The sequence below is a fragment of the Mizuhopecten yessoensis genome, unplaced genomic scaffold (assembly GCF_002113885.1).
Source record: "Mizuhopecten yessoensis strain PY_sf001 unplaced genomic scaffold, ASM211388v2 scaffold2065, whole genome shotgun sequence".
Lineage (NCBI taxonomy): Eukaryota > Metazoa > Mollusca > Bivalvia > Pectinida > Pectinidae > Mizuhopecten > Mizuhopecten yessoensis.
Window position 1 is genome coordinate 239,001 of NW_018404360.1, and position 24,761 is coordinate 263,761.

The window sequence follows — 24,761 nt, forward strand, 5'->3', positions numbered from 1 at the left end:
ACTGTTGTTATTTATATTTGAATCCTGGTCTAGCCCCAATACATTTTTACACTCAGAACACTGTTGTTATTTATATTTAAATCCTGGTCTAGCCCCAATACATTTTTACACTCTGAATACTGTTGTTATTTATATTTGAATCCTGGTCTAGCCCCAATACATTTTTACACTCAGAACACTGTTGTTATTTATATTTTATTTATTTCATCTTCATTATTTCTCGTAGAAGTCACACAAGGCATGGTGTTCTATTTCGATATAGTCATGCCATACAAAACTGTTTCATATACTTATTTACAGTTTCTGGCTGTGGTATGGGGATCCTTAAGCAAAGTGCCATTGTATTTCCTAATTAGTTGTTCTACTGTAGCTATGGAGTCAGTCCACCAATCTGTTTACATTTTCATTTCCAGAGATTATCTCATAATCCAGATGTCAATAAAATTTATGAAATTTCCCATATTGATACACTGTTATATGTAGGTGTGCTTTAGGGGTTTAAAAAATTCCTAGTGTCAAGGTGAAGGTCACTGTTATTAAGCATAGAACTGGAGGATGTACCCGGTACTGTCAGAAATACATTGTATTGTCCTTTCTAACCCCAATACTGTTGTTTTTATTACTTAATGGATATAAATAAGGTGATATTGGTGCAAATGTTTTCATCATGAATCGTATTGTGTACTGAAGAAAATGTGATACACTGATGCATTGGTGAGTCATTGTTCCATGATATTCTGTACTATAAAGGTTAAGGATGTATTCTACCTCACTGGGACATGCTTCTTCTTCACACAAGAGTTCTACATGAAGAAATCTGTGTCTTGTATACACTGTAAAATTAATTGATCACACATTTGAAAGGCACCCAAAATTTTTGCGTTAATACCTGTCATTAATTTCCCCAAATTTTCTAATCATACAAATTAAAACATTTTAGGGGAAACAACTCTTATAAATCAAATTATATGTAAGGTAGTATACATACTTAAGGAAACTCATTTCAGGTGCTGTTCTTTTTTGTAAATCTGATTTTAACTTATGTGTCTAGTATGCTTAAAAACGTGACATGTTAATTGTAAACTATTTCATTTTATCTGAAACTTGTTTTTTCAGGAGCATGGCCAGTCCTCATCGACGAGTTCGTAGAATATGCAAAACCTTTGATTCAGGGACCCCGCAGTACAACAGTATGATAGTGAATACCAACTTTTAACGTGTGAACTATTTAATTTTTACATTCTGTATGAACATGTAGACAACAGAGAAACAGCAGTGGAAGAGTACGAGAGGGTGACCTTTCAACTAACAACAAAAGATGTTAGGCCAATGCAATGTATTTCTGTTGTCAAAGTTTATCCACGAGGGGGGCGAAACACATTTTTGTTTTGTCTATAACTAGATGGGGAAATTTTGTTATTGTTGCTGTTTGTTACTGAGATACATGTAATCTATCTTAACGACTGGTAACTTTTTTTTTTTTTTTTTTTTTTTGAAAATGATATATATCTGCATCTAATTCCAATGTCATCACCACATTGTTAAGCTCTAGTTCTAGGTATCCTTGTCTTAATCTTCCGCACTTACCGTATAACTTCTAAACTTAAAACTTAAAATTATCAAGACAAATGGGTTCAAATCTGCATCTAACCCTTTCACCACTGTAGACCCTGATGAACTCATCCAGATCAATGCATGGATGAGTCTACTAAAGTTACACAGGGGTGAAAGGGCTAATATTCTAAATTTAATTTGGTGTCCCAGGTCTGTTTGCGCTATTAAAGTGCCACTGTAAGAATACAATAAAACCGCAGTATAAGGCTTTTTCACCTTGCTTACTGCCAACATTTGCGGCTTGCTTAATTTCTTTGTACAACTTCCTCAAAGTTTCACCAAAGACCTTTTTCTCACATTTTTACCAGTGATATAAAGTGACAAATTACATTTTGTTATTTTCAACAAAATGAACAAAAAATTTCAATTGTGACATCACTGACATCATGAAATTTTTTTATTTCAACATTACTATACACAATTCATTGTCTCAGTATTTAACGGCTGTGGCGGATTATCTACTCATGGAAAAATAAATGTAGTGAATAGTTATATTCCACTCGACCTTAAATGACCTTAGCTGTTAATAGGACATTAAACAAAATTAAACAAAACCAATTGTTGGTTGAATTTGTTTTCATATTTTCACTTGTGTATGCACTCATAGAAATATAAAATACTGGCCCTCTATATAATGCCAAAAAAAATCTGAAATAAATGTGGCAGTATAAGAAGAATTGACTGTCATTCCTGTATAACCTCTTTGTTAAGTTGGTTGATTTTGACTTTATCACTAGAAATTAATTTTGAAAACTGTTAGTCAGTCGGACTAGTAGTTTCCCAGCGTACTAGTCCATGTGCAAATCCCACTAACCCAGTATTACTCAACATGATAAGTATTATCGATTTTAGACAACCCAGTTGGGCTAGCAGTTTTTAGAACCACTAGTCCAGCTGGAGATTTCACTAGCCTCAGACTATCGGGCTACCCTTATTGTTGAGAACTGTCACTGCTATATATCAAAACTTAAAGAAAACATTACAGTATTTAGAGTGGGCAGACATTGAGATATTAGAGAAGTTATATTCATTTTGTAGGCATGTTCCTAACTCGTAAGGTGATATTTACCAGATCTAGGCCTCGTAAGGTGATATTTACCAGATAGGCAACATATACCAGATCTAGACCTCGTAAGGTGACATTTAACAGATCTAGGCCTCGTAAGGTGATATTTACCAGATAGGTGACATATACCAGATCTAGGCCTTGAAAGGTGAAATTTACCAGATCTAGGCCTTGTAAAGTGCCATTTACAAGATCTAGGCCTCATAAGGTGACATTTACCAGATCTAGGCCTCGTAAGGTGACATTTACAAGATCTAGGCCTCATAAGGTGACATTTACCAGATATAGGCCTCATAAGGTGACAATTTTCAGATCTAGCCTTGTAAGATGATATTTACAAGATATAGGCCTTGTAAGGTGATATTTTCAAGACCTAGGCCTCATAAGGTGACATACCAGATCTAGGCTTGTAAGGTGATATTTTACCAGATCAAGGTGATATTTTACCAGATCTAGGCCTCATAAGGTGATATTTTATCAGATCTAAGCCTCATAAGGTGACATTTTACCAGATCTAGGCCTCATAAGGTGAAATTTTACCAGACTAGGCCTCATAAGGTGATATTTTACCAGATCTAGGCCTCATAAGATGACATTTAACCGGATCTAGGCTTCATAAGGTGATATTTACCAGATTTAGGCTTAAAATAGCAATGATGACATTGAATTCCTTAGTTTGTTGGATAGAATTACTTAAGATAAATTAATTTGATTATGATTTTTTTGTTAATCATGCATCTTTTTTTGTGAAAAGTGTAAGAATTCACACCAAGTCTCATAATCATCCGCAAATTATATTTATCAGAAACTGTGCAGTAGATCTTGGGTTTTTTATGCATTTAAGTGTAACAGTATATTTATATAGAAATGAATTACCATTATTATGGAAAGTAAATGTGAATACTTAAATGTGTGGATTTTTTTCCCCCACAGAATCCTTATAGAAAGTGATGGTACTGTGGTATTTATGTTATTAAACGAACATTTGATATATATATGTTATCCTCATCAATATATGTGGTAAAATATATTCCATGGGCAGATATGTATTTCAAGCTCAGTGCAAAGTAAGCCAATACTCTTGCATAAAGAAATGGCCTGTTTCCAATGTATGAAATGTCCCAGTGACTTTGAACACATACAGTGATACACTAAATAGTACCTCAAATCCAGGAGAGTTCTCATCCAGGTTACTGCGGGAGTTACACTCGCTTACGCTCTCTGCACCCCTGGTATATGTCATAGCAAAATTGAAGGCATGCAGCCAGCTATTTGATTGGTCTCGGGTAAAAAAACACCTGACCAATCGCAATGCTGACACCTGTCCTTGGAAGATCACAGAGGAGTGATACCCGACTTCAAAGCCGGTCAATTTTACTGTTTTGCTTGCCATTGACTTCTTTTGATGTACATCAAAGGATCAAACAGTCTTCTTGTCTCATCAACAAGGTGGCACAGACTGAGCCTTCAATTTTGTCATGACATATTCGAGGGGTGCAGACAACGTGAGTGAACGTAACACCTTAAGTATGGAGGATGGAGAGATCTAGGCTTCTAACAAATCTTGTTGTATTACAGTGTGTTGAGTTTGATATTTTTTTCAAAAGTTTGATTTCTATGTTATCCATGAAAGATGTATAGGGATGCACTTTAGTGTTAACCAAAAAAACACATGAGTATTTCCTAAGGAAATTCTTGCAGGAAACTTTTCATAAAATCACAAAAATCATAGTTTCCTTGATACTCGAATTGTTCACAGAGCAAATATTATGATTATATTCTAATCCACAATTTAATTTATTACAAAGATCTTGGGGGTTTATTGGTTTCTGCTAACTTCAATTTTTAATCTTCCAACAGTCTTTGCCACTTAAGGTGGAAAGTTCCACCAGTTTTCTACTGGTCATAAGTCATACCCACGTCGTGATGCTAGGCATTGAAGAGTTACCTGTTTAATTTCGATTGTCACAATTTGATTCTAATCTAAATTTGTTATAATTACTGAGCCATTCCAGGGAAACTGTTAAAATTATCATTCAAAGTGAATTTGCAGATAAACTTGTATTAACAACTACCGGTACTATAAAATGCACTTGTCAAAATGTATGTCCTGTTTTTCACTAGTTGTAGATTAAGGATGTTTTTTCAAGTGTGATTTTTAAGACTTTATGTGTAAGTGTTTTTCCAAGATGAATCTCCTAATGAAATGATTTTAAATAAGAATTGAAAAAAAAATCTGCTCTTTTACTTAAAAAAAAAAAGCAAAATGAAGTGGGGTGAAATTGGAAATGGAAATTGATGTGTGATAAATCAAATTTACCTGATCATATGCAGTCTTCGTCTGCAATTTGATCTGAAGAAAAATTGAAATGTGAGGTTATGCACTCCTGGTTTGAAATGGATTGTTTTAGCCTTGTTGGTCTGTACGGTCACATACCAGTTACTACACAGCTACAAAGGAAATTTTAAGGAAATATATTTACACATAAAATACATTTGTTACAATTATTTGGCTATTTAAACGTAGAACCAGGGATCAATCCATATTCCTTGTTTTTAAAACAATTCTCAGACTGACTTTGAAATTTAATCTATCAATAATTTGACTCCAAGACTTTTGTGATGCCACAATATATTGGAAGTCAGGGGCTTAGCTGCCTATACGCTGGTATGCAGGTTTATCCACCAAAAAAACTGCTTGTTTTATCCCCTTGTCCTCTTAACGAGGCCCTGCCCTTGACCCGCTCCGAAATCAATCCTCTCCTAACAAGGGCTAGTTACACCCCTGGGAGTCTGGGACACCTTGAAGTTGTGACATCACAATTGAAATATTAATAACAGCCAATCATAGCTTCGCTCTAAGTGTTTTTAACTTGTTCACCCCTCAAGATACATTTGAACTCTTCCAATTCAAAGGTTGTATTAGTTCATTATGAAATTTCAGGGGCAAACAAGTTAAACATATGTTTATGAGTTATGCCACTGTTAACAGGGTAGTTGTGTGCTGAGTAAGTGTGGTGGTTTTGATTAAAAAGTCACCAGTTCGTGACCTCTTATGCGGTGTTTTCAGATCGTAGACATTGATGTATAAGAACAGTGAAGGATTGGACTGAATGTTTTGGCATGGTGGAGTATTTGACACATAAAAAGGAATTCAAATTACAACAGAAAAACTCAAAACTAAGTTTATGTTAACTGTTATGTTGAAAATAAATCTACTGTTTACCTGCTGTATATAATAATATGCCTAAATTGATCCCATTGTTTTATATACTAACTACCAAATAATTCTGATACAAAAATCATGAAATATGTCCAAATATCAAATATTCATAGGTTGAAAAGTGTTGATTTTTTCATTAAACCTATGAATTCAAAATATTTGCATGATGGTAAATGGTGTTGGATCGTTCCCCTATACCTTGTACTTGTAGTGTTTTAATTTTTTTTAAGAGCTAACAGGTAGTCAAAAAAAAACTGATCATGATTTTAGATTTTGAAAATTCTTTGATTGCTTTGTGATTATCTTTAGAGATAAAGTAGTTTTTCTCTTGTAGGACACTGGAGTTTTTCTGGCTAAACATTTTACATTGGTGATTTTCAAGTAATTAAAGCAAATAGGTTGAAGAAAGCTCAGATGACTTGAAAAGCAGTTTGGGTATGGGGTGGTTACCAGAATATCTCTAGATATATCAGGTTATTTTGCAAAAATATATATGACGATTTTAATATGACGCTGCATTGAAATATTTTGTGTATACCAGTCATTACAAAATAAACTTCTTTATACATGAAAACTCAAACTTTGTGCTTGTTTTCACTGTTTCAAATATTTTGTGTATTACCAAATTTAGTGGTCAGGTTTTTAGCTCACCTACCCGAAGGGCAAGTGAGCTTATGTCATGGTGCAGCGTCCTTCGTCTTTTCCTTTAAACAACATCTTCTGAAAAACGAACAGGCATAGAGCCATGATATTTGAGTGAAAGCTTTGTTGGTAGGAGCCCGACAAACTTTGAGAACGAAAATGACCTTGACCTACTTTCAAGGTCACAGGGGTCAAATGTGTCAAGCACTTCAAACGACTTCTGAAGAAGAACTGAAAGGTATAGAATCTTCAAATTTGGCTGGTGGCTTCCTTGGATAGAGCTCAATTAAGTTTGAGAATGAAAATGATCTTGACCTACTTTCAAGGTCACAGCAGTCAAATATGTCAAACAACTTCTTCTGAAGAACTAAAAGGTATAGAATCTATATATTTGTCTGATGGCTTCCTGGGATAGAATCCGACAAAGTTTGAGAATGAAAATGATCTCAACCTTCTTTTAAGGTCACAGAGGTCAATAACATTTCAAAGGATTTGTTCTGAAGAACCAAAAGGAATGGATTCATAAGATTTGGCTGGTAGCTTTTTGGGATAGAGCTTACACAGTTTGAGAAGGAAAATGACATTGACCTACTTACAAGGTCACAGGGGTCAAATGTGTCAAACTCTTAAAACGACTTCTGAAGAACTGAAAGGTATATACTCTTTTTATTTGGCTGGTGGCCTCCTGGGATAAAGCCCGACAAAATTTGAGATTGAAAAAGACTTTGACCTACTTTCAAGGTCACAGCAGTCAAATATGTCAAACAACTCCTTCTGAAGAACTAAAAGGTATAGAATCTTCATATTTGGCTGATGGCTTCCTGGGATAGAACCCCACAAAGTCTTTACTGCATCCGAGACAGGTAGTTATCAGAAACCTTCGGAAACTTGATATATACTGGCAAGATTGTTTCTAAGAATGCAAGAAGGATGTTTAAAAGCAAACCGAGACGATTTTCAAAAATATTGGCAGAATCGATGGAAAAACAAATCTCCAACACCTAGAGAAAATCAACCTACCATAATAAGCAAAACACCTTTCAGTTATAAGATTGTCCAAAATCAAAAGAAATGCTAGATTATGAAACAGGTACTCTGTGGATGTCATCAACTCTAAGTTTATGAAAGCTTTTGTTAAAGTTCCCTATCTCCAACTAGTCATACACTTGAGAATTAGTATTGATGGGCAATTTCCTTCTTGGAAAAAAACCCTTTCTTGACTTGGTAGGAAACAAAGGGTCATGGTGAATGAAAAACCAGCCTCAATGGAATCAAGCTATGTGCGGTACACCACAAGGATCAGTGCTAGAACCACTTCTTTTTGTGATAATGATATACCTTTTCGATGATGACAAGGCCTTTCAGACCAATAAACAATGAATAAGATTGTGTAGTTTTATAGCATGATATTGATAAAGATGGCTGTGCCAAAAAATATTCACTACGATACAAATTAAAGATTGTCAGAAATCTTACTATTTCACTTCTACCCAGACAAATGTAAAGTGGTGTGCTCGGGAAACAAAACAATAGATTCAACCACACCTTGGAGTAACTATTGCCACCATTGCTGACTCAGAAAAGAATATTAAAATCACCATAGATTAAACGAAAAGGTTAGTTAACCAAATAGAGAGGATTTCGGAGAACAATGGAATACATGGACATCAAAAGGTATGAGGTTTAAGACCATTATATACATAACTAGTTAGATATAATTCATAAAGTGATTATTTAGAATAAAGAAAATGTTATCTTAGCAATTGAAAATATTATTATTATATTCAACATCAAACAGCAAAACAATTACCAGGATTTTCAAACTTTGTCTTATAGGGAACGTTTGCAGAAATTAGGATACCAACATTAGCGTATATATAGAGGATTATCGTAATGATGGAGGGTGAGCTCATTTCTGAAAAAATGCTCACAGACTTATTTACGATTAAGGAATGTTCAAACTCACGAACCCATAACGTTTATCAAGAGGATTCAAGGCTATTAGCACAGAATGAAATGATTTACAAACTTTACTATCGAAGTCTATATGCTTTTAGAAAATATTTGTTCACATAAAGAACTTATGATGATGGCATGTGGAAAAAACCTCCCAATGACTATAATTCACGCAATGACAGACATTTGAGTAAAATACATCAACACTTGAACGGAGAACAATACATTGAGCTTCAGACGTGCAAATGTTGATGTTATAGAACAGATAATGAATCATGTCTTTTAATGGAAACGCGTTTAGATTTCCTTAAAATGAGGCAGGACTAATCTATGAAACTCATCACAAAAACTCCTATAAGACTCGTTTCATAAAATCTCATATGATATGAACACTCATTTAAGATCCTATATATATCAAAACATATAAAAACAGATTCAATAACACTTGATTGGTCAGGTGCTGATTTATAATCAAAGATCTAACATATTTTGTTTGTTTTGAAAACTTATTAGAGTCCTGTGTAGAGGATCATCTGGTCGAAATTTTACCAGAAAATAAACTAAGCAAAACTGTCATTCTGAATTGAACTAAACAAAAAATGAATTACTATGCGGTACCAAATTAGAATCATCAAATGTGACTTGTTTAAATGTGAAATATACAGACAGGAAAAGAAACGAAACAGGTAAATTTCTTTTGTAGAAAAAAAAAATAAAGTGGGAAAATGTGATAATTTAAAAAAAAGATATCATTGAAAACTCATTTTTACAGTGCATGAACTGTATTGAATTGTTTAAAGCGACCCCAACCCCACCCCGTAACATTGATAAATAGTGTGCAGCGTCACTAAAAAAACTAAATTTATGACATGATACCACAGGCTACCACAAAATGGAGTTACTTCCCTTGAATCGACTCTTTCGATGTTGAAATCAAGAAATCGTGTGGCTGACAACAGCCAAACAAACCGAAAGAAAGTAAGGAAGTATCTTTATTTACGTTTACCGTAATATTATGTGACATCTTAGAATCGGTAAAATGACTCTAGCTCTGTAGGTTTGCATAAAACGTCCTTCCGTTCTTCTGCGATTTACCGATGAAGTATATATTCAAGCAGATTGTGGGCAACGTCACACCGTCATAATCAGATAATAAGGTCACTCGTGAGAAATCAATTAATTTATTTCTTGTCGGGATACAAACTTGTTCCATTGTGTTGACTTATATAACATGAAATTATGTTGCAATCTAATGGGTCAGTTTTTTGTGTTATTAGTATAACAGAAAAAGAGAGTAATGTTCTTCTACCGGAGTTTGAATCAGCGACCCCCACCTTGTCCACTACTCCACAGGGACGTAGATCGCTTTATTTGTTCATTAAAATGTATGTGTTGGTGTCTCATCTACAAAAACTCACAAAGGATATAATACAGGGACCTGCTGTTTTTTCTTCTTATAAACATAAAAAGGCAATCCATGTGAGATGTGTTATATCCCTATGTATACAATTATAACCTGTTAATAACATGAAAAACTCAGTATGATAGTTGTTAAATTTGTGCTATTTTTGACTTGATAGTCAGTACAGTGGCAGATTAAGATATTTAATAAAGGCTGTTGGTTTCCATATGTGCCAAGATGAGAGGAAAACATATTTGGGTGTATAAAATGGTTGTAGGAGTGAGGGGGTTGGCTTGCTATTAAGGCTAACCATACTTATCTCATAGGTATTTCATAGGTAAGACATCAATGGAAAGCCTGTGGCTTGTAATGATGTTATTCATCTGGATTTTGTTAATTGATTGGTTGATGATGGAGTTACCAGTAAGTATTACGGTATCACTAATAAATTGATCCTTTTGGTGAAATCCTTAAAGTTGAGTTCACATTTTTGTAAATTCACATTTTAGATGCCAAAAAAGGGGGGGAAAAAGAAGGGTGGAAAGAAAGGGAAAAAGAAAACAAAGACAGTTGCAGGAGCAGATGCTATTATTCAGAAGCTTCTGAAAGGTTATGAACGGAATTGTGCCTTGACAGAATCTCAACCAAGTCCATGGATTAGGAATGCACTGAAAGGCTGTCTGGAGAATGGAACAGTCCTTGATAAGGTACATATAAATATATGAATTGTACCTTCTGACTTACTTGACCCATATTTCATCCTGCAGGTGAGAAATTTTTCAGCGCTTTAACTTTTGCTGGCTTTAATGAAGATAATTCCCCATAGTATGAAAATTTTAAACAGACGAAAATTGTTGTTTTTAATTTTCTGCTTAAAAAAATGACTTCAATTGGCTTTCAGTAAGACCCTTGAGAGCTAGTGTTTTTTTGAATTCTTAAAATGAGCTTCGATTCTTGGGTTTGAAAGGATATGTCTATTTGACATGTTTAGACTCCTCAGATTTCAGAGAAAAAGTTATTTGACTTCTGAAATTGCTAAACGGGATTGGTCAACTGAAAGTGCTGATTGGAAAATGAGAAAACTTAATTTAGTTTGGTTTACCAAATACAGTTTAGTATGGTGTATCAAATATAGTTAATTCTTATGTCCAGGTACAAGCTCTGTGAAAATCTCTTTGACTCTTTACTAAGTCAGAGCAGGGAATTTCTTTTACATTCGAAGCATGCTTATGAATACAAATTTCTTATTTCCTTAGTCAGATAATGAATCAATATAGCATAGCATGGTCTCTATGGAGGGAATTGACACTAAAGTCATATAATCATGATTTGTTAACAGTTTATCATTGAGTCGTCAGTTGTTGAGAAGGAGGGTGACATGCCGGTTTTGTTGGAACCCCTGCTGGCAGCTATCCGACAGGAACGGTACATACACATCAGGGACCTCCGTATATGGAACTATCCCATGTCCCACGAAAACACAGCTACATTGGTAAGTCACTTTAATTATGGTAGATTAGGTATGGTAGATTAGGATCATATTATATGTTCATTGACCTTGTGGCAGGGAAACATGATAATAATGTTTGGCTAATGCAAATCCTGATTGAAACATGATTGATCGAGGGGAAACAAAGGATCTTGTTTCCCTTCCGCAAAGCAACAAATGGAATGACCAACAGTAAAGATGCCTGCTCACCATTGTTGTCATTTACTTTAGCCACTCAGAATTCGGGCATGCAAGATTAAAATGTGATTGGAGATATTATTTATGGTGAAGGGGAAGCATAGCATTTTAGTTTTACGTCATTAGATCAATATTATCCAATCAGATATGCTGTTGTATGTTGTATCAAAAGTTTTCACTGTTAATGTTGTAACCTCTTAGTTTGTCATGGAAGTTTGTCGTAGAAGTATGAAGAAGTGTGTTGTTGTAATCTCCTGGTGAATTTACAGGGCCTACTCCTGGAGAAGCAATGCTATCCCCTGCGACTTGTCGAGTGTATGGACTGTCTAATGGAGCCCTACTCTGTCATGAGGTTTGCTCGGTCATTCAGGGCCTGTGATACGCTGACCACCATATCCCTCGACTACAATGAGTAAGTATACATGTACTGCCCACCACCGACCACCTCCCTTTCACACAGTAGATATTGACATCCACACAGTAGATATTGTCATTTACACAGTATATATTGTCACTCAGTAGATAACGACATACTCAGTAGATACTAATATTAATATTTACACAGTAGATATTGACAGTCACACTGTAGATATTGTCATTTATACAGTAGATATTGTCACTCAGTAGATAATGACATATATACTCAGTAGATAATGACATATATACTTAGTAGATAATGACATACTCAGTAGATATTAATATTAATATTTACACAGTAGATATTGACAGTCACACAGTAGATATTGTCATTTACACAGTAGATATTGACATCCAGCACTAGGATTTGCTGCTACCTACAATTTCGTACTTGATGTCAAATGTTTTTCATAGTCGGTTGAATATTTAATGTAGTAACATATTGTCTTGAAAAGCAAGTACAGTAAGACATGTGTTTATTGTTATTAAACTAAGTAAAAGTTCACAGCTAAATCTGATTAGAGATTTTGTTGTCATATTATTGCTTATGGAAAATTATGTTTTCCAAGATGGCCTTTATTCGATTTTTCCCTATCCCTGCAATCTACCTTTTACTGTTTTGCATTTAGATTTGGAGACGAGGGATGCAGAAACCTAAGTAAAGGCATGGAGGGCAATGTCACTGTTTTATCCATCAGTATGTGTTTCTGTGACCTTGGACCGGAGAGTGGAAAATACCTAGGCAATATTGTGTCACGGACGGCTGTCAGGTAAGTATCTAATGGGACATTACAGAAAATTGGTGTTTCTGTGTCCTCCGACAGAACAGACACCTAGCACTTAGGTCTGTTCTATAGATCGACAAGAAACTTATTTTCGCAAAGTGATTTTTGTTATACCATGATGATGGTACTTTCTTTGTTCTGAAGTTCAGTCAAGTTTTGACAATTCATTTTCCAAATAATTACAATAATGAAATAAGATTCCTTTAGAAAGTCAATTTCTGTGTAAGTTGTGTGAAATATTTGGTATTCAAGTGTGGCAGATGTTAATTGTACATAGGATTACGGTCGCCTTCTAGCTTCACGCTAGGGGGAATTTCCCTTTTAGTTCAGTGGTAGACCGTCTGACTAGGAAGTTTGGGATCGCGGGTTCAATCCCGAGTGGAAGCACACTACTCTTCCTGTTACACAAGAATGATTTAAGGATACTTACTACTAGGGATGGATCTTTTACAGAAGAGTTCCAATAACTGACCCTAAGAATATATCTTATAAATGATTATTAGGAGTTTGTTCAGGACTTGATGACAAATGAAAAGTATGCAACATGGATTGATGAATTAACAGCATTAAAATATCTCTGAAATATTAGTTTTGCACTTTAAAGGGATATAACTCTAACTCAAATAATTGGTAAAATATTTAATGTAGCATATACCCTTAAATAAATAAAGGAATTTCCAGTGTATAATGGCTTTTAGATTTTAATTAAATGGTATACACTAAAGGGCATGGTGGGAGAGTGGACAAGAAGGCATTTCTTTCGACGACAAATACAAACATAATACATACAATATCAGTTATAAGTGCCTCCTTAGTATCAGCTGTTTTAGAGGATCTTCTCTACTCTGTGAATGAACAATTACAAGCTTTTTAAGGTCATCACAGCTAAATATTGAATTGAAATGTTATCCACAGAGATCTGTTTCTGGATGGGAACAACTTGGAGTGTGAAGGTGCTATTGATATCATTAAGTTGTGTGCCGAACAGGCGAACTTCGAGGCATTCCAGAAGGCGGAGAAAGCTCGTCTGAAAGCAGAGGAGGAGGCGCTGAAAGCTGAGCAAGGTCAGTCTAAAAATAGACCTTGTCTTAGTAACCAACTTAACAAGTTTTTGTCTTAGTTGGTTACAGACAGAAAAGTTGTATATTTAAATACATGTAGTGCAAGCCTATAAGGTGACATTATCCAATATGGATCACCAAACCATCATTTTCTTAATCCATTAAAAATTCAGCGGGTGAAAATCTTCGTTTATAGGTGTATCAAAAGAAGAAAAATGGATGGGTGTTCCTACCAATGAAATAAACATCCAGGGCTCATGTGAGATATTTATAGAACACTCTGACGTCACCAAATAGCTTTAGCTTTATCATACCAAAATATCCCACAACGATTTGTTTTGTTTGTGTTTAACGTCTTATTAACAGATATGGTCATTTAAGGATGTGTCAGGTTTAGATGGTGGAGGAAAGCCGGAGTTCCCTGAGAATAACTACCGACCTACAGCCAGTACCTGACTGCTGCCCAATGTAGGCCTCGAACCCGGGACCCAGTGGTGGAGGGCTAGTGGTAGCAGAATGTCAGATGCCTTAACCACTTGGCCACAGCGGCCCCCACAAAAATGAATATGTTTAACATCTGGTTTATAGTATTAACTTACAGCAAGTCTATATTTGTGGTTTAAAGGTCTGACTCAGGCATGAATACAGTGAAAAATGAATATGATATAATAAAAATGTTCCTCTTTTTGTTTTTAAGAGAGAGAAGGTCGACATCGAGTCCATTCAGCTTTGTCCGGCGGCATGGCCTCAGGATCAGAGAAGGAAGATTTAGGAGGAGACGAGAAAAAGAAAAAGAAGAAGAAAGGTAAGGAACTAATGAAAACAAATTAACTTGAATGTTTATCTTTAAGCCAATGTGCACCCATCTGTCTATCTGTCTAGGTATGCGTGTACATCTCAGTGTCTCTCCCTATGGTGAAAATTCAGTGGAACCTTGATTTGACCTGATATTTTGAGATTTTACATACCAGGTAATGTAGTTGAATGTAAGTCCAAATAAAATCATTGCTGTTTCTTTCCCATGTTTTTCATGCCTTGCCCAATCTTTTTGGGTAATTAGGACAATCACTGTCAAAGTTTGAAATTTTGACTGCATAATTAATCTGTGTGAAAATATTATGCAAAACAATTTTTTTCTCTTACCTTCATATCCTATTATTTTCATCTGAAAGAGGAAACACATGCATTTTTTTTGTTAAGGTTCAGTATGTGACATGAAATAAAATAAAAGTTGTTCTCATGAAAAATGACAGTCTTTTAAAAGAATGGAACGGCCAGTAAAACTAGCGTCAGTTAGCATTAAATATTTTACAGATCTCGTAGTCCAAGGTCAAGGTGAAATCCTGATAAAACAAGATTTTATACAATGCTGTTCAGTTTTATAGTTCTCCAGAAAAGAGGATATTTTAGTGAATGTGTATTTTTACAATTTAGATTCATGCCATATCAGTAAATATAGAGATGTATATCTACTTCAATTTATAACTCTTCTGTGTTTGAAGGTAAAAAGAAGAAAAAGAAGGAGGAGGGACCACCCCCTGTTGGTCCCTGGTTACGCAAGCTTCACTTGGCTGACAACGGCATTGACAATGTTGCCTTTGGCAAGGAGTTTGCACCCATAATATTTGTTAGAGTTTTAAAAAAGTAGGTTTTTGTGATGTAACTAATAAGAAAGTCATTTTAAAATGTTTTGTTAAAAAGATCTGGTGAACAATCCCTTACCAATGTCTCCAAAGCAGGAAAAAATATTTGTTAACTTGTTTTAATATATACAGTTAGTGACGGAATATAGGAAATCAAATAAAGTTAAGTGTACTGGATCATTCTCCCATTAAATGAAAATACAAAGCAATAAAATTTGACATAATACAGGGTTTTAAACAACATTTAATTGGAAAGAAAAGAAGAGGTAAAAAATGCACATGCAAATCTTTCCTGTAGTTTATTCTCAGAAAGGATTAAATTCAAAACTATTGGGGTGGTCAGGTGGCGCATTGGATAGCACACTTTCCTTTCATCAAGGCAGCCTGTAAAAGGTATGGGGTCACCCGCCCAACCATGTGGGTTTTCTCTGGGCGCTCCAGTTTCCTCCCATGTTAAGACCCCTGTATGCTAACATCCGGGCCAACAAGAGTGATTAACATAAGTTGAAATAACTTGTTTGATAATTATTGTAAAATAAATCAAGTTTATAATATATATTTAATTCAAAACTAAAACTATGTATCTATGGATAGGTATTCAAAAAAGATCATCTAAAAACAAGAAACACAAAAAAATATTTGTTAATTTTCAGATATTCCTCAAAATTCTCATTTTAAAATTTGTTCACGACAATCAGAGCCTTTTTAGTTCCTCAGGTCTGATGTTTTAAAATTATTCACATTCCCAGGCTGATCATGGGTTCCGAGTCATTTGAGGAGTTGGACTTAGAGGATAACCTCATTGGGGACCTGTCAGCCCGGGAAATCGTGGAGGCACTGGAACATCGGAAGGAAGGTAAGAGTACTAGCTACTTCCTGGATCTTACAATGGCTGGATCTTACAATGACTGGATCTTACAATGGCGGGATCTTACAATGGCTGGATCTTACAATGACTGGATTACAATGACTGGATCTTACAATGACTGGATCTTACAATAACTGGATCTTACAATGACTGGATCTTACAATGACTGGGTCTTACAATGACTGGATCTTACAATGGCTGGATCTTACAACGACTGGATCTTACAATGACTGGATCTTACAATGGCTGTATCTTACAATGACTGGATCTTACAATGGCTGGATCTTACAATGACTGCATCTTACAATGACTGGATCTTACAATGACTGGATTACAATGACTGGATCTTACAATGACTGGATCTTACAATAACTGGATCTTACAATGACTGGATCTTACAATGACTGCATCTTACAATGACTGGATCTTACAATGACTGGATCCTACAATGGCTGGATCTTACAATGACTGGATCTTACAATGGCTGGATCTTACAATGACTGGATTGTCCAACAGGATATAGCTTGCATACTTGTCAACTTTTTGAAATTTCCATTGGGAAGATTCTGTATGCTCAAAATTTAAACATTAATAAAATGTATGTTTTCACCCCCTAGAGCCAAAAAACCCCTTTAAAATGACAATTCCTATAATTTAAAATCATTAGATTTTAGAATATAGAAATAGATTAGCAAACTCACTGGTTGAAAATACTAAATTTAAAAGTCCAAAGTCAGGAGTCTCCCTCCTAAATAGGGAGAGTTGGCAAGTACCAGTTTGTCAATTCTCAACTAATACCAGGGTAGTTGTTTATTTCATCCCCAATGGCTTAGTTGCTTCTTCATAACAAAATGTTCACAATTTAGCTTGGCATATCATATTAAATAGACTTGAAAGTTTGATTTCAACAAACATGGAGGACTGTGGCATGAAAAAGGAAAATGTTATCCTGTGTTCAGTAGATGATCATGCTTATTTGATCAGATATGAACACATGCTCGGAATTATAAAGTTTACTCTGTTACATGCTGTAAAGTATACAATATTTTTTTTCAGTATGCAAGATTTTAGAGACTCCTTTCCCGGTTGTCTTGTATACTAGACAAATTATAGGATTACATAAATTAAATTCTTGAAAATAAAGAAATGTCCCCTTGTTGAAAGGATTGGCTAGATGAAGCTAATATTTGGAAATATGGGCTGTATATGTTAAAGTCTATTATATTGCAGCCATTTTCGTATATATGCAGAATGACCAGGTTCATCTTCTTTTAGATGTAACATTTTTCAGGAGTGAAATCTGGTAGACCTTTTAAATGTTTATACAAGCCTTGATAGTCTTTTCCAAAGCTGACCATAAAACAGCATAAGACCAAAAGGTCCATTACTAGTTCATTAATAAACATCTCTGGTCCAACAGGTTAAGTCGACTGGAATGCATTAAAAGAAGATTGCCCTGGTGTGCTTTTTATTCGTAAGAAACTGGCTTCTGAAAAATGTATTTAAACTTCTGCAATTACATGGCAAATCTATGACTATAAATGTAATAATTTTTTGTAGAAAAAATGGGAGGTGTAAAGTTAAAAACAACACACAAACTTCAAGCTGACACATTCAAAAATATATGTAAACTTGGAGCTGGTCTCAAGAAAAAGAAGAAAAAGGGAAAAAAGGTAAGATTTATTGTCAAAGTACAGGCATATATGAACAAGATTCTTCTACAGTGTATACAACTATATAATAACTATATTATATATATATGAGATTGCAAATAAATCATTCAACTGACTTTTACAAGATTTACATCATATTATTATACTTGCCTTAAGAAAACACAAGAAATGTATTAGAAATTGCATTTTTTTTTATTATTTTTTGTTGGGAAGTGATGTCCTTGGCGGCCCATTGAGACTGTCAATTTTGATAAACAAGTAACCTTGAGAGAATATTGTTGAGGGACCACTGACCGTAGTAACTAATGACCTTGATGGACCACTGACCGTCGGAACTGATGACCTTGATGGACCTCTGACCTTAGGAAGTGATGACTTTGATGGACCATTGACCTTAGGAAGTGATGACCTTGATGGACCATTGACCTTAGGAAGTGATGACTTTGATGGACTATTGACCTTAGGAAGTGATGACTTTGATGGACCACTGACCTTAGGAAGTGATGACCTTGATGGACCATTGACCTTAGGAAGTGATGACTTTGATGGACAACTGACCTTTGGAAATGATGACCTTGACTGACCACTGACACTCAACATTGAAAGACTAATATTATAACTGACTTTTGAAGAGTGCTTTCTTTGATGGGACACTAACCTTAATAAGTGATGGCGTTGACATGTGTCAATATTAATATCTATCACTGATATTGGGAGACTGTTGGCCTAAATTAACCACTGACCAATTTTGGATTTTTTATGAAGGTTGAGACATAAATTGTACATACAGTAGTTTCCAAGTCTGATTCTACTGTAAATGGGATTTGTCTAGTGAGAATGAAGGTCACAAAATACACTGTTCCTTATTGTTCTATATAATTTACCTGGCAAAACAATCTAATCTGTTATCAATCAAAGATACTGTATTGCGGGGAAATTTTTGCCACAGTTAAAATTTCACCTTATTCGCTCGCCGCAGTGAGGGCAAAGAATGTTAGTATACAAATACCCTTAATACTAATTACATGTGAATGGTAAAATTTACATTGGGCGCATATGGATTTTACTGGTGACCATGAAGGGGGATATTTGACTGAGCAAAAATTTTACAGTATTCTCTGACATAAATAGTTCATAATGATGATTTTAGATGGAAAATACTGTTGGTAAGATATGGGGTTGAAGGTATTTTATTAAATTTGTTTTATTTTTCATTTTTACCTCTTGGTGAGGTCAGGGTTTGTACTGTACTTAGTGAAAATATGTCTTTTTATATTACTTCACTTAGAAATGAGATCAGGGTGACACCTACGTGACATTGTAGTAAGGTGTGTTTGACTGTGGTGGCCATTTGTAATGAATTAATATTGATAACTGTGTATGGTGTGTACCACATAATGCTAACAAGTCAGTTTGAAATTAAATGATTAAGCTTACAGTGTGAACCTGTACACATGTTTTAGCTGGTGTGTTGTATTTCAAGTTTATAAATCGGGGCTTTTAGAAGTTGACCAATGGCATCCAGAAATTTCAGAATTCAAATAACAATTTCCTAGAGATTTTGAAGGTGAAAACATGTACTTTCAAACCAAAGAGCTAAATCTATTTTTGGTGATTCAAAATCATACCCTGGGGTCTCGTGAAAGCCATGAATACAGGCATATTTATAGTTTATAAATATTTTGCAGAACTAGAATTTCACATTTAAAATCAAAAACTAAATTTCCTGCTTTTCTTGCCAGTAAAGTCAGTATTACAAGTGGTCTAACGTGTACAATTTAAGTATGTTGTGTGATGAAAATTTACTACGACTAATACCTTTTAAGTACTTCATTTTTGAGGTAGAAGTGTAATCTGTATCTTTATTATCTGGATACTGTGAAATTGGATTTTTTTGAGAGTGAAAATTTTGGAATTTTGACTTGTTAAATTACATGTATATAGTGGTGTGGGAATTCTCGTGTTGTTGATGCAGTCCAGAGATCACATGTGTTATTATATGTTGGAATAGCTCATTATTAAATTGCAGGGGTGAATAAGTTGAATAAATACAAAATTAGAAGAAAGATAATCAAAGAATGAAATCTTTTACTCTACAGAATTGAATCCTGAACTAAACCTTTCACCACAAACTTTGCAAAACATACCCCACCAAATATGGCAACTATACAGTACCACATAAAGCTGTTTTGTTAATTTCTAATGAGTTAATTTAGCTGAATTATCATGTTTAATGAGTGGTGATTTATTTGCTGCACATTATAATACAAGCTGAATCATCTTTAACATTTGTTTGCCGTGCTTTTAGTTACACAAACTAGCTACTTACATATTATGAAGCTTGACTGGATTTTATTTTATAAAGCTTTACTTGTTTGGGGAAAATGTATATACTCATATGATAAAATAAATGTATATCACATATACATATTTGTATCATGAATTTGCCAAAAACTTAAAATATGTCTGCTGCTGATACTTGAAACGCACAATATAAACTGTGCACTACTAATGGGTCTCTGTTGAACAGAGATTGTCATTGATCATAGCCTTGTTTCTTGTTACAAAGTGGACCATAGAGAATAGAAATGCATTAAATTTCAAAGCAACATTACAAACGATCAATTTGAGTGCATTCAGTCCCATGTTAAAGTTAGTTTCCCTATGTTTATATTGGAAATACATGTACTTTTTAAAATGTATCTAATATTATTTTCAGTTTGTTCATATTAGCAGTACTTTTTCAAAATATAGCTACAATAACAAGCATTTCAGAAAAACTCCAAACCATCACGAGAAAGTGTCTTCCATAATGAAAGTTAATGGCCGACATGTTTGTTTATAAGGTTGTTGAAGGGATGGATTATATTTCGTATCATGACACTATTTGTTGTAGATATTAAAATGTTTTCGTAATATCTGTCACCATTTGATGTATGTTACATTTGAATCGTGATGATTAATCTACAACTGAACCAACATCGTGTTCACTTGAAATGACACAAGATGATTGCATATCTTCCATAAGATTCATCAGTTCGGAAATATGCAAACTGCAAAATGATTTTTACTTTTATACACAAACATTGTATGTATTAAACATTTGAAGACCTACTGGTCCCTTTGTCAAGCTATGGAAGCTAACATTATTTTATGAGCACCAAAATGCTATGTAAGACACTTGGCTTTCTAAATGAACGGTCCATTGTACAAGATATTTCTCTCATTTTGTAATACATTTTCACTTTATCTGCCATTTTTTTTTACAGAAAAAGAAGAAGTGATTAGCTACATGGAGCTAGATGGATAATGTTGTAATCCATTCATTTGACTTCACTTCTGTTCCTTCTTTCATAATGACGCCATAACACGTTGCCATGGGAATATGGATCTCCCTGTCAACACCTGGTTACCTTGATAACTAAATGTCATGGTAACATAAACAGATGTTCCATCGATATATAGCGAAAGATCCAGATCGAAACACTCAGATTAGGTCTGGGTGTTTTCAACCGTGGCCATTGTTGATAACTCCCGGGTAACTATGGTAACATTACCAATTAACAGGCTATTATTCTATTAATCCCAACTCCAGTGTATGAGACATGAAGTCTTACTAGTTGAATTGCATGACTAAATTCAACAAACGTTTTCATGTATTGCACCTGCAGGGCCAAGTGCTTTGGTAAAAATTACACGATGCTTGAGTAGCCATTATGTCAATCTAAACTTTTGTAAGAAGCTCCTACCCTCTGTTGAACTGTAGTGAGCAGGTACGTTTCTGTCCACCTGTCAGATGCTATAGGTAACTCCAGGTGGTGTTATTTTCGCAGAACTCTGCATTACTTTTTGCAGCTTATAGTAACTAACAGCTGAAGAGCTTTGGCAAAAATGTCGTGGTGCTTGAGCGGCCATTATGACAACCTAACATTGTGTAAGAAGCTTCTGTCCTTCTGCTGAACTGTAGTCAGCAGGTACGTTTCTGTCCACCTGTCAGATGTTAAGTAGCACCAGGTGGATGTAATTTTCTCAAAAATCAGCATTACTTTTTGTAGCTGATAGTAACAGCTTTAGTGCTTTGGCAAACATGTCATGGTTCTTGAGCGGCCATTATGCCAATCTTAAAATTGTGTAAGAAGCTTCTGCCCTTCTGTTGAAATGTAGTTAGCTAATGAGGTTCAATCATGGAAATCTGCAGCAAGAATAAAACGAGAAAATATTGCTGCTGAAGTTTGTTAATCCAATTATTGGTTGTATATGCAGAATCTTTTTTCACTTATTATATTAATATCAGACTTGTTTGCCATTGTGATGTCACATTTCGTTTAAGAAAACAAAATGTTCACAAAGAAAGAAAAAACACCTGTCACAGCTTAAATTTATTACCTTTGAAACCTGCACTTACCTGGTTACACATAGGAAAATATTGGTGCGGTTTAAACTTTTTTTCATTTAAAAACTCTTTCAAGTTTTATTCAAATATGGCAATATCTTGAGCTGATATCAATAAGACAGTTGTTGAAGAACGTTGCTTAGATTAAAAAGATAACGGATATATTTCCTAGAAAATTCTGAAAAAAACCATTCTTAACAAGGTAGGTTAAACTTTAAGAATAAGTCAACTCCCTAAGAAACAGGTAAGTGATAATGATATAAAAGTTAAAGCTATTTTTGACAGAGGATATGAAATTAAAACTTAACTTTGTGAAAACGACGTTATGCTGTGGTGCCAGCAAAATCTCCAGTTGTCCAGGTCTCCAGATATTCCACGCCCTTAAGTGACCTTTGCTGTTGATAGGACATTAAACCCTGTACAACAAACCAACCGTTATCTTCATTCTCCTAATCTAACATGTCAGTGTGTGATTGTATATGGACGTTTGTGCCAAAACAGTCCATGTTTTATGGGGGAAAACTAGTTCAAGATAATATAAATCTTTATTAGACGATGTATGCAAACTGTTTTCCATTAGACTATATCAGTATATTAAACGTAATACTATTTGTTAAGCTGTACACACGGTGTCTTAATACGGTGTAGTAATAATGTATCAATACAATGTATTCATCCCGTTTTTATATCAAAAATACAATACACATACCTCAAACAACCTGTTACGGAAACAAGACGTGTTGTAGTACAGTAGCACGTCTTTTTATGCTGATCTCAATAATCAGGAAATACTTTCCAAGTTAGAAAGTGAAAGATTGAATTGTCCATGTGTATATTTGTTTTATTTGGAGAAATTCCCAGGGGAATGGTGGAAAGCTGACTATTGTTGTGCTTTAATCTTGCTTTTGTAAAATTTAAGTCTTGCAAATGAATATTTTGTGGTACACGCTAACAAAAAACAAAAAAACATATTTCCAATTTATTTAAGAAAGCATTGCTTGTTAATAAATCTGAAAAAATATTTTGCATATATATTTTTAGAAATGCAATTCTTGATTTTTTTATTTGATCTAACAGATAAGTTTGGTGATTGAAAGTTTTATGATAATTATTTATGCATCCCGCTCTTGATTCGATAGTGATTAGTGTTTTTAAAAGGCGATGCAATTCTTTGATAAAAATACGTCGGAACTATTTTGCAACTGCTTTTGAAAATGAGAAAAAAATCACTAAAACAATCGTTGTTTCAAGAAATCCACCGAACCTTAAGAAAACCTGACAATCTCCTTCCATATAGGCTGGTAGTCGCGGAACATCGTTTTTTACATAGCTATCCTTATCTTTTATTTCTATTTATATACATGATATATGCATGCAATAGTTTTCTAGAAATGTGTTTTGTATCTTATTTGCCACAGAAAGAATATATATTTGCAATACCGATTGATGTGTCTGTTTACATGGCTTGCCCGTTACTGTAATGATAATCTTTGTTGAATAACATATACACCCCTAACATAATTTACAAAATGCACTTTTAAGATAGATCTATAATGTCAACAAATCTACCAAAATCTTCATTAAACTTTTGAAGTATTTGTTCTTGTATCTTTTTCCGACACTTTGGTCGCTATGTTCTTAAACACACTGGATATCTATAATACAATTGTACAGTGGCCAAGCTAGGAACATTTCACTTGTTCAAATCAACGATTGTTTTCATATCTGTAGCTGCCAATCAAAATGTAAATAGAGGCCAAATTAGAATGGTACTGTAGCAAAAAAAAAGGAGAGTGGGTGGGCTTAAATGGGGTTTTTTTTTTATAAAAAAAACTACTGACCAATTTGAACATAAATGCATTGGCCAGTGACTTGGAAATCGTTTTTAATTGTTACAGAGTAGATGTTCACAAGCTTGGGAATGCCTTTAAAGAAAAAGATGATACAAATTATATAACTCAAAGACATTTTTAAGTAAACAACTAATCTAGAAATTGCATTGTGTACAAAATTCCACTAGATGAATTTGTTTTTTTTTTGAACTTTTCAAAGTATATTTATTGGTAAAGTATTTTATCTTTGTTGTTTTGTTATATATTGTTAGCTTTATAGGTACAGACTGGGTTAGTTAAAGTTTATAGTGTAACTGTCAAAAGTCAGTAAGACAGATTGTTAATTCGTTAAAAGATTTGTCCAAAATGTATTGGTATAATTATTCAAAATTTTAATACTTTCTAAAGTACATATATTGGCAAAGAGTTGATTTGTGATGTATTTTAACAATTCTGTTGGGATTGAAACAAAAGTGTCACACTTGACTGGTTTTATTGA

General features: G+C 34.4%; 2 protein-coding genes across 3 annotated transcripts in view; both read left to right on the forward strand.

Annotated features, from left to right (window-relative positions):
- The window catches only part of LOC110444814 (DCN1-like protein 1), a 24,161-nt gene extending 17,678 nt beyond the window's left edge, over positions 1-6,483 (forward strand). The window contains exon 7 of the mRNA XM_021489173.1: positions 1,117-6,483. Within this exon, the coding sequence (XP_021344848.1) occupies positions 1,117-1,196 (80 nt within the window). The 3' untranslated portion in view covers positions 1,197-6,483. The remainder of the gene's footprint in view (positions 1-1,116) is intronic.
- A 2,917-nt stretch (positions 6,484-9,400) lies between these two features.
- On the forward strand, positions 9,401-24,755 carry LOC110444826. Of its 2 annotated transcripts, XM_021489192.1 has the most exons (12): positions 9,401-9,479; positions 10,413-10,610; positions 11,243-11,395; positions 11,860-12,002; positions 12,637-12,777; positions 13,708-13,856; positions 14,551-14,658; positions 15,356-15,497; positions 16,246-16,352; positions 17,925-18,037; positions 19,326-19,365; positions 21,307-24,755. In XM_021489192.1, exons 1-11 carry the CDS (start codon positions 9,426-9,428, stop codon positions 19,329-19,331), a joined length of 1,314 nt encoding a protein of 437 aa, XP_021344867.1. In that variant the 5' UTR covers positions 9,401-9,425; the 3' UTR covers positions 19,332-19,365; positions 21,307-24,755. The 2 variants fall into 2 exon arrangements, with proteins under 2 accessions (XP_021344867.1, XP_021344858.1); XM_021489183.1 differs by lacking the exon at positions 19,326-19,365.
- The last annotated feature ends 6 nt before the right edge of the window (positions 24,756-24,761 follow it).

Coding starts and splice junctions, on each gene's coding strand:
- LOC110444826 (XM_021489183.1), top strand. CDS start 9,426: ATGTTGAAATCAAGAAATCGTGTGGCTGACAACAGCCAAACAAACCGA. Junction 9,480..10,412: donor GCCAAACAAACCGAAAGAAA/GTAAGGAAGTAT, acceptor TTCACATTTTAG/ATGCCAAAAAAGGGGGGGAA. Junction 13,857..14,550: donor GGCGCTGAAAGCTGAGCAAG/GTCAGTCTAAAA, acceptor TTTGTTTTTAAG/AGAGAGAAGGTCGACATCGA.